The sequence below is a fragment of the Scyliorhinus torazame genome, chromosome 1 (genome assembly GCF_047496885.1).
Source record: "Scyliorhinus torazame isolate Kashiwa2021f chromosome 1, sScyTor2.1, whole genome shotgun sequence".
NCBI classification, from domain to species: domain Eukaryota; kingdom Metazoa; phylum Chordata; class Chondrichthyes; order Carcharhiniformes; family Scyliorhinidae; genus Scyliorhinus; species Scyliorhinus torazame.
This window is the reverse complement of record NC_092707.1, coordinates 335,221,732-335,235,792: the sequence shown is the minus strand read 5'-3', so window position 1 is coordinate 335,235,792 and position 14,061 is coordinate 335,221,732. Positions and strand designations below refer to the sequence as shown.

The 14,061-nt window shown below is 49.6% G+C and overlaps 1 protein-coding gene across 1 annotated transcript in view; it reads left to right on the top strand.

The window, feature by feature from the left end:
- ush2a (Usher syndrome 2A (autosomal recessive, mild)) overlaps positions 1-14,061 on the top strand; it is a 1,730,413-nt gene that overhangs the window by 1,481,531 nt on the left and 234,821 nt on the right. Inside the window, exon 63 of the mRNA XM_072506478.1 lies at positions 11,023-11,377. Within this exon, the coding sequence (XP_072362579.1) occupies positions 11,023-11,377 (355 nt within the window). The remainder of the gene's footprint in view (positions 1-11,022; positions 11,378-14,061) is intronic.

Below are 14,061 nucleotides of genomic sequence, written 5' to 3'. Positions count from 1 at the left end.
TCAGGGTGAGGGGGCAAGGAAGAAGATGCTAAGGTATGAAGACAATGGGACACACACTGCAGCGTCTCCACTTACATGGCATTACTCGCCCTTTCTCTGTCAGCTCCAGGGCTGGCTGGTGACTGGATATGCAGGCGGTCTCAGAATCTTCCTGCGTTCACATTTGTTGTTGTACCTTTTCCTGACAGATAGAAGAAAGTGTATTTGGGGAAGTCTTGTGAGGTATTGTGAGAATGTGCCTGTGTGAGTTGTGAGGTATGGAAGAGAGCATTTCAATAGTGAATCATAGAATCATAAAATTTACAGTGCAGAAGGAGGCCATTCGGCCCATCGAATCTGCACCGGCTCTTGGAAAGAGCACCCTACCCAAGTTCAGCACCTCCATCCTGTCCCCATAACCCAGTAACCCCACCCAACACTAAGGGCAGTTTTGGACACTAAGGGCAATTTATCATGACCAATTCACCTAACCCGCACATCTTTGGACTGTGGGAGGAAACCAGAGCACCCGAAGGAAACCCACGCACACACGGGGAGGATGTGCAGACTCTGCACAGACAGTGACCCAAGCCGGAATCGAACCTGGGACCATGGAGCTGTGAAGCAATTGTGCTATCCACAATGCTACCGTGCTGCTATAGTGCTGAGAGAAAGAGGTGCAGAGTGTGTGAGCAGAAGGGGGGTACAGTAAACTGTGGTGCCATGATTACAGAAGCATGAAAGGACCTGGACCGGGGAGAATTGTGAATAATGACACTGCAATTCTGCAGATGTGAGGAGAGTGTAAATGAGTTGAAAGTTTGGGTTCATGCCTTGACAACCTGTTGTGGTTTTGAAATGTTTTTGATGACATTTCAGCCATATCTGGGTAGCTATGCTCAAGGCATTGACCTTGTGAGTTACCTCTTCCCATTGGCATGCATGTTTGATGGAACGCCTTGTTTGGGTGCAGGATCTCCCTCCTGCCAACCACCAAGCTCCAGTTTCAGGCCTTTCTTCCTCACTGCAGTTATGGTGCTTCTCTCCTTTGACAGATGGAGGCTGCCTTTAAGTGTAAAGTGATGACCAGTTCTCCATGTCACCCACAAAACAGGTGCACAGGTAGCACTGGCTCTACATCAGTCATCTGATAGTAAGTCGCCAGCATGAATCTCTCCTGATCCATGTGACCATGTGAATTAATTCATAGGCGGCAGGTGGCACAGTGGTTAGCACGGCTGCCTACAGCGCTGAGGACCCGGGTTCGAATCCCGGCCTCGGTCACTTTCCGTCTGGAGTTTGCACTCTCTCTTCGTGTCTGCGTGGGTTTCACCCTGGCAACCCAAAGATGTGCAGGGTAGGTGGATTGGCCGCACTAAATTGCCCCTTAATTGGAAAAAAAAAATTGGGTACTCTAAATTAATTTTTAAGAAGTGAATGAATTCATGAAGTATTTGCAACGCCAATCCGGCACAATTGAAATTCCAGGTCTATATTCTCTGACTGATTTAGCAGATTTTATTCCAGGCAATGGGGGGGGGAGGAGGGGGGGGGGGTGGTGGTCTCACCCATTGGCTGATTAGCATGCAATAGTTCCACATCGCCTCCATTGGGGAAGGCCCACCATAACTGCCAATCAGGCACTTAAGTGGCCAGCAACGGGCCTTCCCTGGGACCAAGGACCTCCTGAGAGATGCCAACAAATCTGAGGCCGGCAGGTCATCTTTGCCATCAGCACCATTAGGGGAGCGATGGTACCTGCCAACAATGCACCCACCAGGGGCCCAGGATCAGAAAGGAACCTAAGCTGTAGGTGAATGAGGGCTGGATCGGAGTCGAGGGAAGGAGATGTTGCAGTTAGAAGGGTGGTAGAGGTTTGGATGAAAATGCAGGGGCTGGATCTCAGTAGCACCTCCCTCCCTACTCTGATTAGGCACGGAGTGCCTGTCAATGAGGTCTTCCTGGAAACCTGGAAGCAAACATCTGTGGTATGTAAAGAAAAAAAGGTTGACAAAAACAAATGTAGGCCCCTTACAGTCAGAAACGAATGAATTCATAACAGGGAACAAAGAAATGGCTGAGGAACTAAATTCGTACTTTGCTTCTGTCTTCACAAAGGAAGACATGAATAATGTACTGGAGATTCTGAGAAACACACGTTTTACTGAGGAGCTGAATGAAATCAGTAGTAGTAGAGAAATGGTTTTGGGGAAATTAATGGAATTGAAGGATAAATCTCCAGGGCTGATAATCTTCATCCCAAAGTACTTCAAGAAGTAGCCTAGAAATAGTAGTTCCAGTGGTGGTCATTTTCCAAAATTCTTTGGACTCTGGAATGGTTCCTACAGATTGGAGGGTAGCTAATATAAGCCCACTATTCAAATAGGAAAGTAGAGAGAAATCAGGGAAAGCAGTGAGCCTCACGTCGGTAGTAGGAAAGTTGCTAGAGCCCATTATCAAGGACTTAATAGTGCAGTATTTAGAAAATAGTGGGATACCGCTGGGATCTGTGGTAGGATCCAAACTGTACACATTATATATTAATTATTTGGATGAGGGTACTAAATTTGCAGGTAATAAAAGTTGGGTGGGAGGGTGAGTTGTGAGGAGGATGCAGAGATACTTCAGTATGATTTGGACAGGCTGAGTAAGTGGGCACATGCATGATAGATGCAGTATAATTGGGATAAATGTGAGGTTATCCTCCTTGGTAGCAAAAATAGGAAGGCAGATTATTATTTCAATGGGTGTAAATTGAGAGAGGTGGATACTCAGTGAGACCTTGGTGTCCTCGTACATCAATTGCTAAAAGTAAGCGCGCAGATACAGCAGGCAGTAAAGAAGGCAAATGATATGTTGGCCCTCATAGCGAGAGGATTTGAGTATAGGAATGGGGATGTTTTACGGTAATTGTATAGAGTGTTGGAGAGGCCATGCCTGCGGTATTGTGTGCAGTTTTGGTGTCCTTATCGGAGGAAGGATGTTCTTGCTATGGAGGGAGTGCAATGAAGGTTTACCAGGCTGATTTCTGGGATGGCGGGACTATCATATGAGGAGCGACTGAGTCAGTTAAGATTATATTCATTGGAGTTTAGAAGGGTGAGAGGGGATCTCATAGAAACTTATAAAATCCTAACAGGATTAGACAGGGTAGATTCAGCAAGAATGTTCCTGATGATGGGGGAGTCTAGAACTAGGGGTCATAGTTTGAGGATAAGGGTAAACCTTTTAGAACTGAGATGACGGGAAAATTCTTCACCGGAGAGTGGTGAATCTGTGGAATTCATAACCACAGGAAGTAGTTGAGGCCAAAATACTATGTAATTTCAAGATGGAATTAGATATAGCTCTTGGGGCTAAAGGGATCAAGGAATATGGGGGAAGGCAGGATCACGGTATTAAATTTGATGATCAGCCATGATCATAATGAATGGTGGAGCAGGCTCGAAGGTCCAAATGGCCCATTCCTACTTGTATTTTCTATGTATGTTTCTATGTAGGACAGGTTATCTTTTAGGGGTTTCCACATGGCCACTGTTCCACCCACTGGTGACTGAATACTAGTGGTTCCGGGGTGATGTAATTAAGTGGGGGTTAATTTCCACCTTAACGGACTCAATTGGCATCGGAACAGGAATGTCATTCACAAACCTTCCTACCCAGACTCAATTGAGGCAGAGGCAGGAAGGAGGTACGGTCCACACCTAGCACCCTCTCACCCAATTAAATGCTCTCCCCATCTTCAAACTCACCTCGGGGTGGACATTAAATTCCACCTACTGGAGATCCACTAGTCATAATACATTTTTAACACGATAAAATACCCTTAAGAGAATGCACTGAAATGAGCAATTTCACAATACTGTGATAAGCAGGTTAATAATTTATTCTTGTAAGAACAAGGCTCTGATATTCTCTCCAATTTTCCTTTTTTATTTCTCTTTGATCCTTCCTTCTGTAATTCATTTAGTTTTCCTTTTGTTTTCATGTTATGAAAGGCAATAAGACTATCTGTTACAAGATTTGTGACGATCATAAAAAAAAACAAATGTCAAGGTTGACAAAAGGCCACTTGTTCCTTTGAATCTGATCTGTTCACTGTCCTCAGCCTCCCATTAAAGCATTCGATTTCTTTTTGAACGTTTGGAATGTTTCTGCCTCAACTAACCTGCCAGGCAGGTCGCTTCGTTGTGTAATCACTGAATAAAAACAATTCCTAATTTCTGCATTTGAATAGTTTTTCACTAGTTTAAATTTATGTCCTCTGTTCCCATTTTCCTGACTTATTTTGAGGGAATGTTCTGATCTTACATTATCTATACCATTCAATATTTTGTATACCAGGGTTCTGAGTAAATTATCTCATCCTTTACAAGCTCTGCACTCAGGATCAACCTTATTGTTCTCTTCTGCATCTTTTACAAAGCTTGTGCATGCTTTTTATAGCATGGTGAACAAAAATAAGCAAAGTATGTGAATCTGCCCACTATGTAGCAAAGTAAGAACTTGCATTTATCACAGCACCTTTCATATCACAGCCACTGAATTACTCGAAGTGCGGTTGTTATTACGTAGACAAAACAGCAACTAATTTGTGCACAACAGGGTTCTACAAATACAGACAAGAATTACGAGTGGAATGATGTAACAGGTCATCTCAGTCAAGTAATTCAATTACAGAAACATTAAAGCATTCAGGTAAAAAAGTGTGCGTACATAGCTTCACAAGTGGGAAGCCACTCTCATTGTTTCAAATTAATGGCATCTGCAGTCTTTGCTTTCCACTTGTATTGTTTAATTTATGACACGTTCACTTTAGGTATGCCAGTGTTGAATGAGTCTGTCCCCCATTTCACTGACTTCTTTCTCCATGTAGTTCATTGTTAGTTATTTCCTTTCTTGTTTTGAATGGGTATTTGCTAATACCTTTCTGTTTCATGTCCATCCCCACAATTATTGATAAGTCCATGACATTCAGTTTTTTTCGAACCAGTGCTCTCACCACATCATAAATTCCACTCTTTCCACTGTGGGCCACTGCATGCATACTCATGATCTTGCTCTTCCACAGCGCTGATTTACTTTGTTTCCAACCAGGGGCTGGTTTAGCACAGTGGGCTAAATAGCTGGCTTGTTGTGGTAAACCATGTCTTATATTCATTGTGCTGTATTGTACATGCCTGGGCTTGTCCAGGCTGGCTACGCCTGTGGCTCCTCCCCTCAGGCTTCTGTAAAAAAGTGGCCAGTTCGGGTCCAGAGGCAGGAGGCTTGCTGTTTAGTGTATTAAAGCCTCAGTTACGTTTATCACTCTTCATCTATTATTGATGGTGCATCAATTTAATACAATAAATTTCTAAAGATGGACTCTTCACTCAAGATGAACTCCTCACTCAAGCCTGATCGCTTGCAACTGGACCCATAAGCAGCTGACGCTAAAGAGACTTTTGAACACTGGCTAAGCTGCTTCGAGGCGTACCTCGCATCTTTCAATGAAGACTTCACAGACCTCCAGAAGAAGCAGGTCCTCCACGCACGGGTGAACCCAAGAGTCTTTAACCTCATCAGAGATGCCCCCTCGTACGCAGAGGCAATAACGATACTAAAGGGACATTACGTGAAATCCGTTAACCAGGTATATGCTAGGCACCTCCTCGCCACGAGATGCCAACACCCTGGGGAATCACTCGCGGAATTCCTGTGTGCCTTGCGCATCCTCTGCCGGAACTGTGACTGCCGGGCGATATCAGCTACCAGCACGCGGAGCTGCTGATCAGGGACGCCTATGTCGCGGACATACACTCGAACTATATCCGCCAACGATTATTAGAAGGGGGACACTCCCAGAGACAGTACAACTCTCCAACTCACAGGAGGTGGCCTCCCAGAACATGGGGGCCTACACCTCCGACTGCGGCACCCTCATGGGCCTCGTGGACGCAGCCATTAACCGACCCGGGTGCGACGCAAGCCTGCGCCGCGCAGCGGCCCACAAACGGCGGAGGCTCGAAGTGCTACTTCCGCGGCCAGAGTAATCACCCCTGACGACGCTGCCCGGCACGGAACAGCTGTGGGAAGAAGGGACACTTCACAAAAGCCTGCCAGGCCCGACCCCCCCCTAAATCTTCTAGGCCCAGCTGCCGCGCCACGCGCCATGTGCGACCCGTGGGTGCCGCCATCTTTAATTTTGCCCGACACGTGCGACCCACAGGGGCCGCCATCTTGGACGCCATCTTGCACCTCACCTGCCACGTGCGACCCACGGGGGCCGCCATCTTGGGCGCCATCTTGGAACCACTCCGCGGCCTCCCGGGAGCCCTGCTCACCCGACCGTACGCTGGCCGCCGTCACCTCCTACCGGCCTACCGACCACCTTCCGACACTCACCTCCATCACACTCGACCAGTCCCGGCTGCACCACCTCGCAAAGTCCACAATGACTGTCCGGATCAACGGGCATGAGACAGTCTGCCTTTTCGACTCCAGGAGCGCAGACAGCTTCATACTTCCAGATACGGTAAGGCGTTGCTCCCTCCCCATCCTATCCGCGACCCAGAAAATCTCCCTGGCTTCCGGATCCCATGCAGTGGAAATCCGAGGTACTGTGTCACGACCCTCACTGTGCAAGGCATAGAGTACACCAACTTTAGGCTCTGCGTCCTCCCCCACCTCTGTGCTGCCCTATTACTGGGGCTCGACTTCCAGTGCCATCTCCAGAGCTTTACCCTAAAGTTCAACGGATCCCTGCCCCCCCTCACCGTCCGTAGCCTCGCGACCCTTAAGGTCGCCCCACACTCCCTCTTCGCAAACCTCACCCCGGACTCTAAGCCCGTCGCTACCAGGAGCAGACGCTACAGTGCCCAGGACAGGGCCTTTATCAGGTCGGAGGTCCAGCGACTCCTGCGAGAAGGGATAATTGAGGCTAGTAACAGCCCCTGGAGAGCCCTGTGGTGGTCGTCAAGACTGGGGAGAAGCACCGGATGGTCATCGGTTATAGCCAGACCATCAACCGGTACACGCAGCTCGATGCGTGCACCCTCCCCCGCACATCTGACATGCTCAATCAGATTGCGCAGTATCGAGTCTTCTCTACAGTCGACATGAAGTCTGCGTACCACCAGCTCCCTATCCGCCCAGAGGACTACCAATACACTGCCTTCGAGGCAGATGGCCGCCTCTATCACTTCCTCAGGGTTACCTTCGGCGTCACCAACGGGGTCTCGTTCTTCCAAAGGGAAATGGACCGAATGGTTGACAAGTACAGGCTGTGGGCCATGTTCCCGTACCTAGACAATGTCACCATCTGTGGCCATGACCAGCAGGACCATGACGAAAACCTCCGGCACTTCCTCCACACTGCGAAACTCCTGAACCTAACTTATAATAGAGAGAAATGCGTCTTTCGCACAACCCGCCTGGCCATCCTCGGCTGCGTCGTGGAACACGGAGTCCTAGGGCCCGATCCCGACTGCATGCGCCCCCTCCTGGAACTCCCCTCCCTCACTGCCCCAAGGCCCTGAAGAGATGCCTGGGGATCGTCTCTTACTATGCCCAGTGGGTCCCCAACTACGCGGACAAGGACCGCCCACTGATCAAATCCACCACGTTTCCCCTGACGACTGAGGCCCGACTGGCCTTCAATCGCATCAAAGCAGACAGCGCCAAAGCCGCGATGCACGCTGTGGACGATTCCATCCCTTTCCAAGTGGAGAGCGATGCGTCGGACTTTGCTCTGGCCGCAACACTCAACCAGGCGGGCAGGCCCGTGGCTTTCTTCTCCCGTACCCTCCATGCCTCCGATATTCAACATTCCTCCGTCGAAAAGGAGGCCCAAGCCATAACTGTGAGATATTGGAGGCATTACCTGGCCGGCAGGCGATTCCCTCTCCTCACTGACCAGTGGTCTGTTGCCTTCATGTTCAATAACACACAGCGGGGCAAGATTAAGAATGACAAGATTCTGAGGTGGAGGACCAAGCTCTCCACCTACAGCTATGATATCTTGTATCGACCTGGGAAGCTCAATGAGCCCCCAGATGCCCTATCCCACGGTACATGTGCCAGCGCACAAGTAGACTGACTCCGTACCCTCCACAACGACCTCTGTCACCTGGGGGTCACCCACTTTTTTCACTTTATCAAGGCTCGCAACCTGCCCTACTCCATCGAGGAGGTCAGGTCCGTGACCAGGGACTGCCAGGTCTGCATGGAGTGCAAACCGCACTTCTATCGGCCAGCCAGAGCACATCTGGTAAAGGCCTCCTGCCCTTTGAGCGCCTCAGCGTGGACTTCAAAGGGCCCCTACCCTCCACTGACCGTAACATGTACTTCCTCAACATCGTTGACGAGTACTCCAGATTCCCCTTCGCCATCCCCTGATCTGACATGACCTCTGCCTCCGTCATCAAGGCCCTGCACAGCCTTTTCACCCTGTTCTGGTTCCCTGCCTACATCCACAGTGATCGGGGCTCTTCCTTTATGAGCGCCGAGTTGCATCAGTTCCTGCTCAGCAAAGGCATTGCCTCCAGCAGGACGACCAGCTATAACCCCCGGGGAAATGGATAGGTGGAGAGGGAGAACGCGACGGTCTGGAAGGCCGTCCTCCTGGCCCTACGGTCGAAAGGTCTCCCAGTCTCCCGTTGGCAGGAGGTCCTCCCCAATGTGCTCCACTCCATCTAGTCGCTTCTATGTACGGCCACTAACGAGACTCCTCATGAACGTATGTTTGCCTTCCCCAGGAAGTCCACCTCCGGGGTCTCGCTTCCGTCCTGGCTGACAGTCCCAGGGCCCGTCCTTCTCTGCAAGCATGCGAGGAGCTATAAAACCGACCCCCTCGTCGAGAAGATCCTGCTGCCCCATGCAAACCCCCAATATGCCTACGTGACACACCAAGACGGGTGGCAGGACACGGTCTCCCTTCAGGAATTGGCTCCTGCAGGCTCCCCAGCGACCATCACCATCACACCCCACCCTACACCGTCTTCCGCCACCTCCACCCACCTCCCTCACGAACTGACTCCCGTAGGCCCACCGAGGACAGGCACCATCACCTCCGCCCATACACCGCCCCCCCCTTTGCCGATTCAACATCGAGGTGAAGAAGAAGAGGTCAACATGCTCCCGGACGCGCAGGTCTCGACGCCGGCGCCCACACCACAGCCGGGACTGTGGCGGTCACAGCGGAAGGTCATGGCCCCCGACAGACTAGACCTTTAAGACCACTTCACCCCTGCCAGACTTTTTTTAAACAGGGGGTGAATGTGGTAAACCATGTTATTGTATTATATTCACTGTGCTGTATTGTACATGCCTAGGCTTGTCCAGGCTGGCTCCGCCTGTCGCTCCTCCCCTCAGGCTTCAGTATAGAAGTGGCATGTCACCGCTTCCGGACCCAGTTCGGGTCCAGAGGCAGGAGGCTTGCTGTTTAGTGTATTAAAGCCTCAGTTACATTCATCACTTGTCGTCTATTATTGATGGTGTATCACTTGTAATGCAGAACAAGGCAGCAGTGCGGGTTCAATTCCCGTACCAGCTTCCCCGAACAGGCGCCGGAAAGTGGCTACTAGCGGCTTTTCACAGAAACTTAATTGAAGCCTACTTGTGACAATAAGCAATTATTATTATTCATTGCTCTGCTGGTCTTCAGTTCCCTATCGTCCTTTGTCTCATCTGATGGTTTAAGAAAGAACGTGTTTTCTTCCATTGTGGTAACAAGAACTAGAAACATAAACAGTGCTTGGATGTGAGCCTGCCTCATGCATCAGTCACCTGCCTTCTCCATCCTCTAGCATCCATTCCTCTGGTCTCCTGCATGCTTTCAGTCTACTGCTATAACATAAGTCCTCCCAGTTCCTTCATTGTCCTCACTCACTCTGTCACCCTCTAAACATGTAACATCCCATTCCCTCAATTCTAACTGTACTTCACCATTACACCTATTAACAACACAGACATCAAAGTTCTACGGTGACAGATACTACAATCTGGTGAGGCCAGATATCAGGCATGGAATCTAACGCTCCCCTTGGAATGGATAATGAGGTTGTGGAGAGAATGGGGGGGTGGGGGGGGAATAATGGGGTAGGAAGGCTTGGGGTGGTGAGCCCGTTGCCTTCCCAACTCCTGCCAATTAAATCTGGGAAGGGAAGATTGAAAGAAGGCCTTCTTGCCTGGCCACCTGCATTTGCTGAGATTCCAGCAGTGGTGGAGGGGCAATGCCAAAGGGCAAACTACCAGCTGGGTAAAACCTGCTGAACATGCTTACAATCTGGTTAGTTGTTTGGCGGGGGGGGGGGGGGGGGGGGATCCTACGTCTCAGGTCGATTTTGCTAAAAGGAGGAACCTTCTGGTGGCATGTGTTACCCCCCCCCCCCGCCACAGGGAGACATTCCCCTTATCTTTACATCATCAGCTTTACCCTTGTTGGGCTCCCCTTATTGGCCCCAGTGATCCCACCCTATTTACCTGCCTTCCAGGGCTCCAACTGCACCAATCCTGCACCTCGGGCCTCCTACAATACCAGAGATGGCCACTTTTCAATGGGGGCTGCTGGCACTGGAGAGCTGCTGGCCTCTGGCTCATCAGTAGCACTCAGAGGCAGGAAATGTCCACTGCCGGAGCTGGGAACGCCAATGCCAGCAGACTATTGGGACTCCTGGAAATTGTCATTGATCTCTGTTCAAAGTTTCATCATACGTTGGAAGGAGCAACAAATACTGATTGGAGAGAGGCAAATGCAGTTCTACAGTTTTTCCATGAGCAAGTTGCATTTAACATTTATTCTACAAAATTAGGGGAAACAATCAAGGTCTGCGTGATCCACGTTGCTTTATTGGCTTATCTGGGAACATGCATATTTACCGCATCTTCTCCAAAGAAATAACAGGCTTTGACAAATGAAGTCAATTGTTTTTTTATTTGTAAAGGCTAAATGCTTAATACCATGCATCATCTCAAGATAAATAAAATTGGATATAACCAACCTATTTTCTTGCAGGATTACTTGGATGAAAATAATAAATGTTTTCACTTCTGTCTGATTTGCAGACGGCCTGTTGGGACTCAGGAAGAACTGCTGATTTTCATTTGGTCTGAAGGTGCTTTGGAGTTTATAGATGCTTCGGATATGCTTCAACCTTACACTGGATATGAGTATCATGTCAGAGCTCATAACTCTAGGGGATCAGTAGACAGTCTATGGGCTTTTGTACAAACCCTTGAAGCAGTTCCTCAAGGCATGGTCGCTCCCTCTACACAAGCCACAAGTGCATTCTCAGTCTTATTGCGTTGGATCCTGCCCCGCTCTCCTAATGGAGTTATTTCTCAATATTGTGTTGTCTACCAAGAGAGAAGAAATGATCCAACAATTAACGCAACTACAGTTACAGCAGTGACATTGCCGGTAAGTCAAAAGGAAAACCTAGCTTGCCTAACTTTTCACTCAGTATTTCTTTTCATTTAAATTCTTAATTAATGAATCATTCTTCATCTGCCCATAGGAAATCTAATGAATTGCATTTGATCACTACTTTTCCCTGGATTTTTGCAAGAATAGCCTTTACGCGGATTATGTGATTGCCTATGGCTTAAATCTCTTTCTGCATTTAAGTCATCTTAGCTTTCCCATTTTACCATGTGGCACTGATAAAAAAGGAAGATCACATTTTTCCAAAGCAAGATGAAAACCGGCCAAAGCTAATTTCTTGCGAAATCAATCATGACCATTCTACCATTCTCTGTTCAGATGTTTGAATGTTCTCAAAGGATGTAAGCCTTGGTTCCAACCAACCCTCAGTAATACCTGAAGAAAACTGTGCATGCAGGTGCTTGAAATTGGGATAGAGATCACAATGCAATCCTATCAGCCATGATTTTAACAGCGATACCTCAGGAGGAGTGTGAGGCCCTTGCCTCAGGAGGTTCAGTTATGTTTCCCACCAGGTGGATTGGGTTAAAACAGGCTGCTGGTTTCAAAAATGCTTATTACTAGGAAAATGGGGGGCGCGATTCTCTGACCCCACCACCGGGTCGGAGAATCGCAGGGGCTGGCGTGAATCCCGCCCCCGCCGTGTCCCGAATTCTCCGCCACCAGAGATTCAGCAGGGGTGGAAATCACGCCGCGCCGGTCGGCAGGGGTGGGAATCGTGCCGGTCGGCGGGCCCACCCCCGGCGATTCTCCTGCCCGCGATGGGCCGAAGTCCCGCCACTGTCACCCCTCTCCCGCCGGCGTGGATTAAACCACCTTATGAACGGCGGGACAAGGCGGCGCGGGTGGGTTCCAGGGTCCTGGGGGGAGCGCGAGCCGATCTGGCCCCGGGGGTTGCCCCACGGTGGCCTGGCCCGCGATCGGGGCCCACCGATCCGCGGGCAGGCCTGTGCCGTGATGGCACTCTTTTTCTTCCGCCTTCGCCATGATCTTCACTATGGCGGAGGCAGAAGAGACCCCCTCCCCTGCGCATGCGCAGGGATGAAGTCAGCAGCCACTGACGCTCCCGCGCATGCGTCGCCTGGCGAAGACCTTTCAGTGCCGGCTGGCGAGGCGCCAAAGGCCTTTCCCGCCAGCCGGCGGAGCGGAAACCACTCCAGCGTGGGCCTAGCCCCTCAAGGTGAGGGCTTGGCCCCTAAAGGTGCGGAGACTAACACACCTTTGGGGCGGCCCGATGCCAGAGTGGTTCCCGCCACTCCATTACGCCGGAACCCCCCGCCCCGCCGGGTAGGGGAGAACCCGCCCGGGACTTCTTGGCAATAGATTATTAACTTGTGACTCATCAAAAAGTAAGAACATAAACAAAGGAGATAAATCTGAACCCATTACATAAATTGAACCAATAAATTAGGGCAGCACGGTAGCACAGTGGTTAGAACTGTTGCTTCACAGCTCCAGGGTCCCAGGTTCAATTCCCAGCTTGGGTCAATGTCTATGCGGAGTCTGCACGTTCTCCCCGTGTCTGCGTGGGTTTCCTCCGGGTGCTCCAGTTTCCTCCCACAGTCCAATGATGGGCAGGTCAGGTGGATTGGCCATGCTAAATTGCCCTTCGTGCCCAAAAAGATTAGGTGGGGTTACTATGTTACGTGGATAGGCTGGAGGCATGGGCTTAAGTAGGGTGCTCTTTCCAAGAGCTGGTGCAGACTCGATGGGCCGAATGGCCTCCTTCTGCACTATAAATTCGATGATAAATGGATTCAGAAGTGCTCATGTAACAGGTAAGAATAGGCAAGTGGAGAAATTATCATGTTTTTGGCAACGGTTATTATGGTTTGGCTTGGAGGGCCGAAGGGCCTGTTCCTGTACTGTATTTTTCTTTGATCTTTAGGGTTTTGGCAAAGGTTGGTATCATGACAGGTACAGGCTTGGAGGGCCAAAGGGCCTGTTCCTGTGCTGTTTTGTTCTTTGTTCTTTGTAAACAGGGGGATGAATATATTGCTGAACTGAGTTCATTTTTTAGGTACAAATAGAGCTTCAGAGAAACTATTTCTGTCTGGTAGAAAGTTACATTTTCCAATCTTCTTGCAAATTACAAAACATTGACATCATACGTTTGAATTAATTTCTTCAAGTTTTTTTGTGCTAATGATAGACTAGCCCAAAATATTGACCACACCAAAGGCACAGGAGCTGGGCCGGGTGCTGCACTCACCTGTTTACATTAGTTAATGATGGTAGTTGTGCAACCAGTGTTAGCTTTGCAATTCTTTGGCTGCATGCCTTTTAGTTTGGGGGAGAGGGAGACGGAGTTATGATGGAGGAAAAGTGATGTCAATGAAAGGAAGCCACCATCTCTTTAAGGAAATTCACTTGGAATTCAGCTTTTGGTAAATGGATTTCAGCATCCATTGCGGCTTGGACACATTATTCTCGACCCATCCGTAATGCTCCGTCCCTCTTAGGCAGAGGTCTCGCAGGCGGGAATTAGTGCAAATACTTACAAGCGGGGCCTGGGCGCCAAAAACAAACACTGAAAAACCCTCAAATATTGTCGGGCTTTCTGTGGGTGGCCTGGGCTGGAGGCAGTAGTGGGGATTGACCTCTTGCCAGTCTGTGGACTCGGGGTGACCCCCTCGGGACCGGGGTGACTTGGCTCAGAC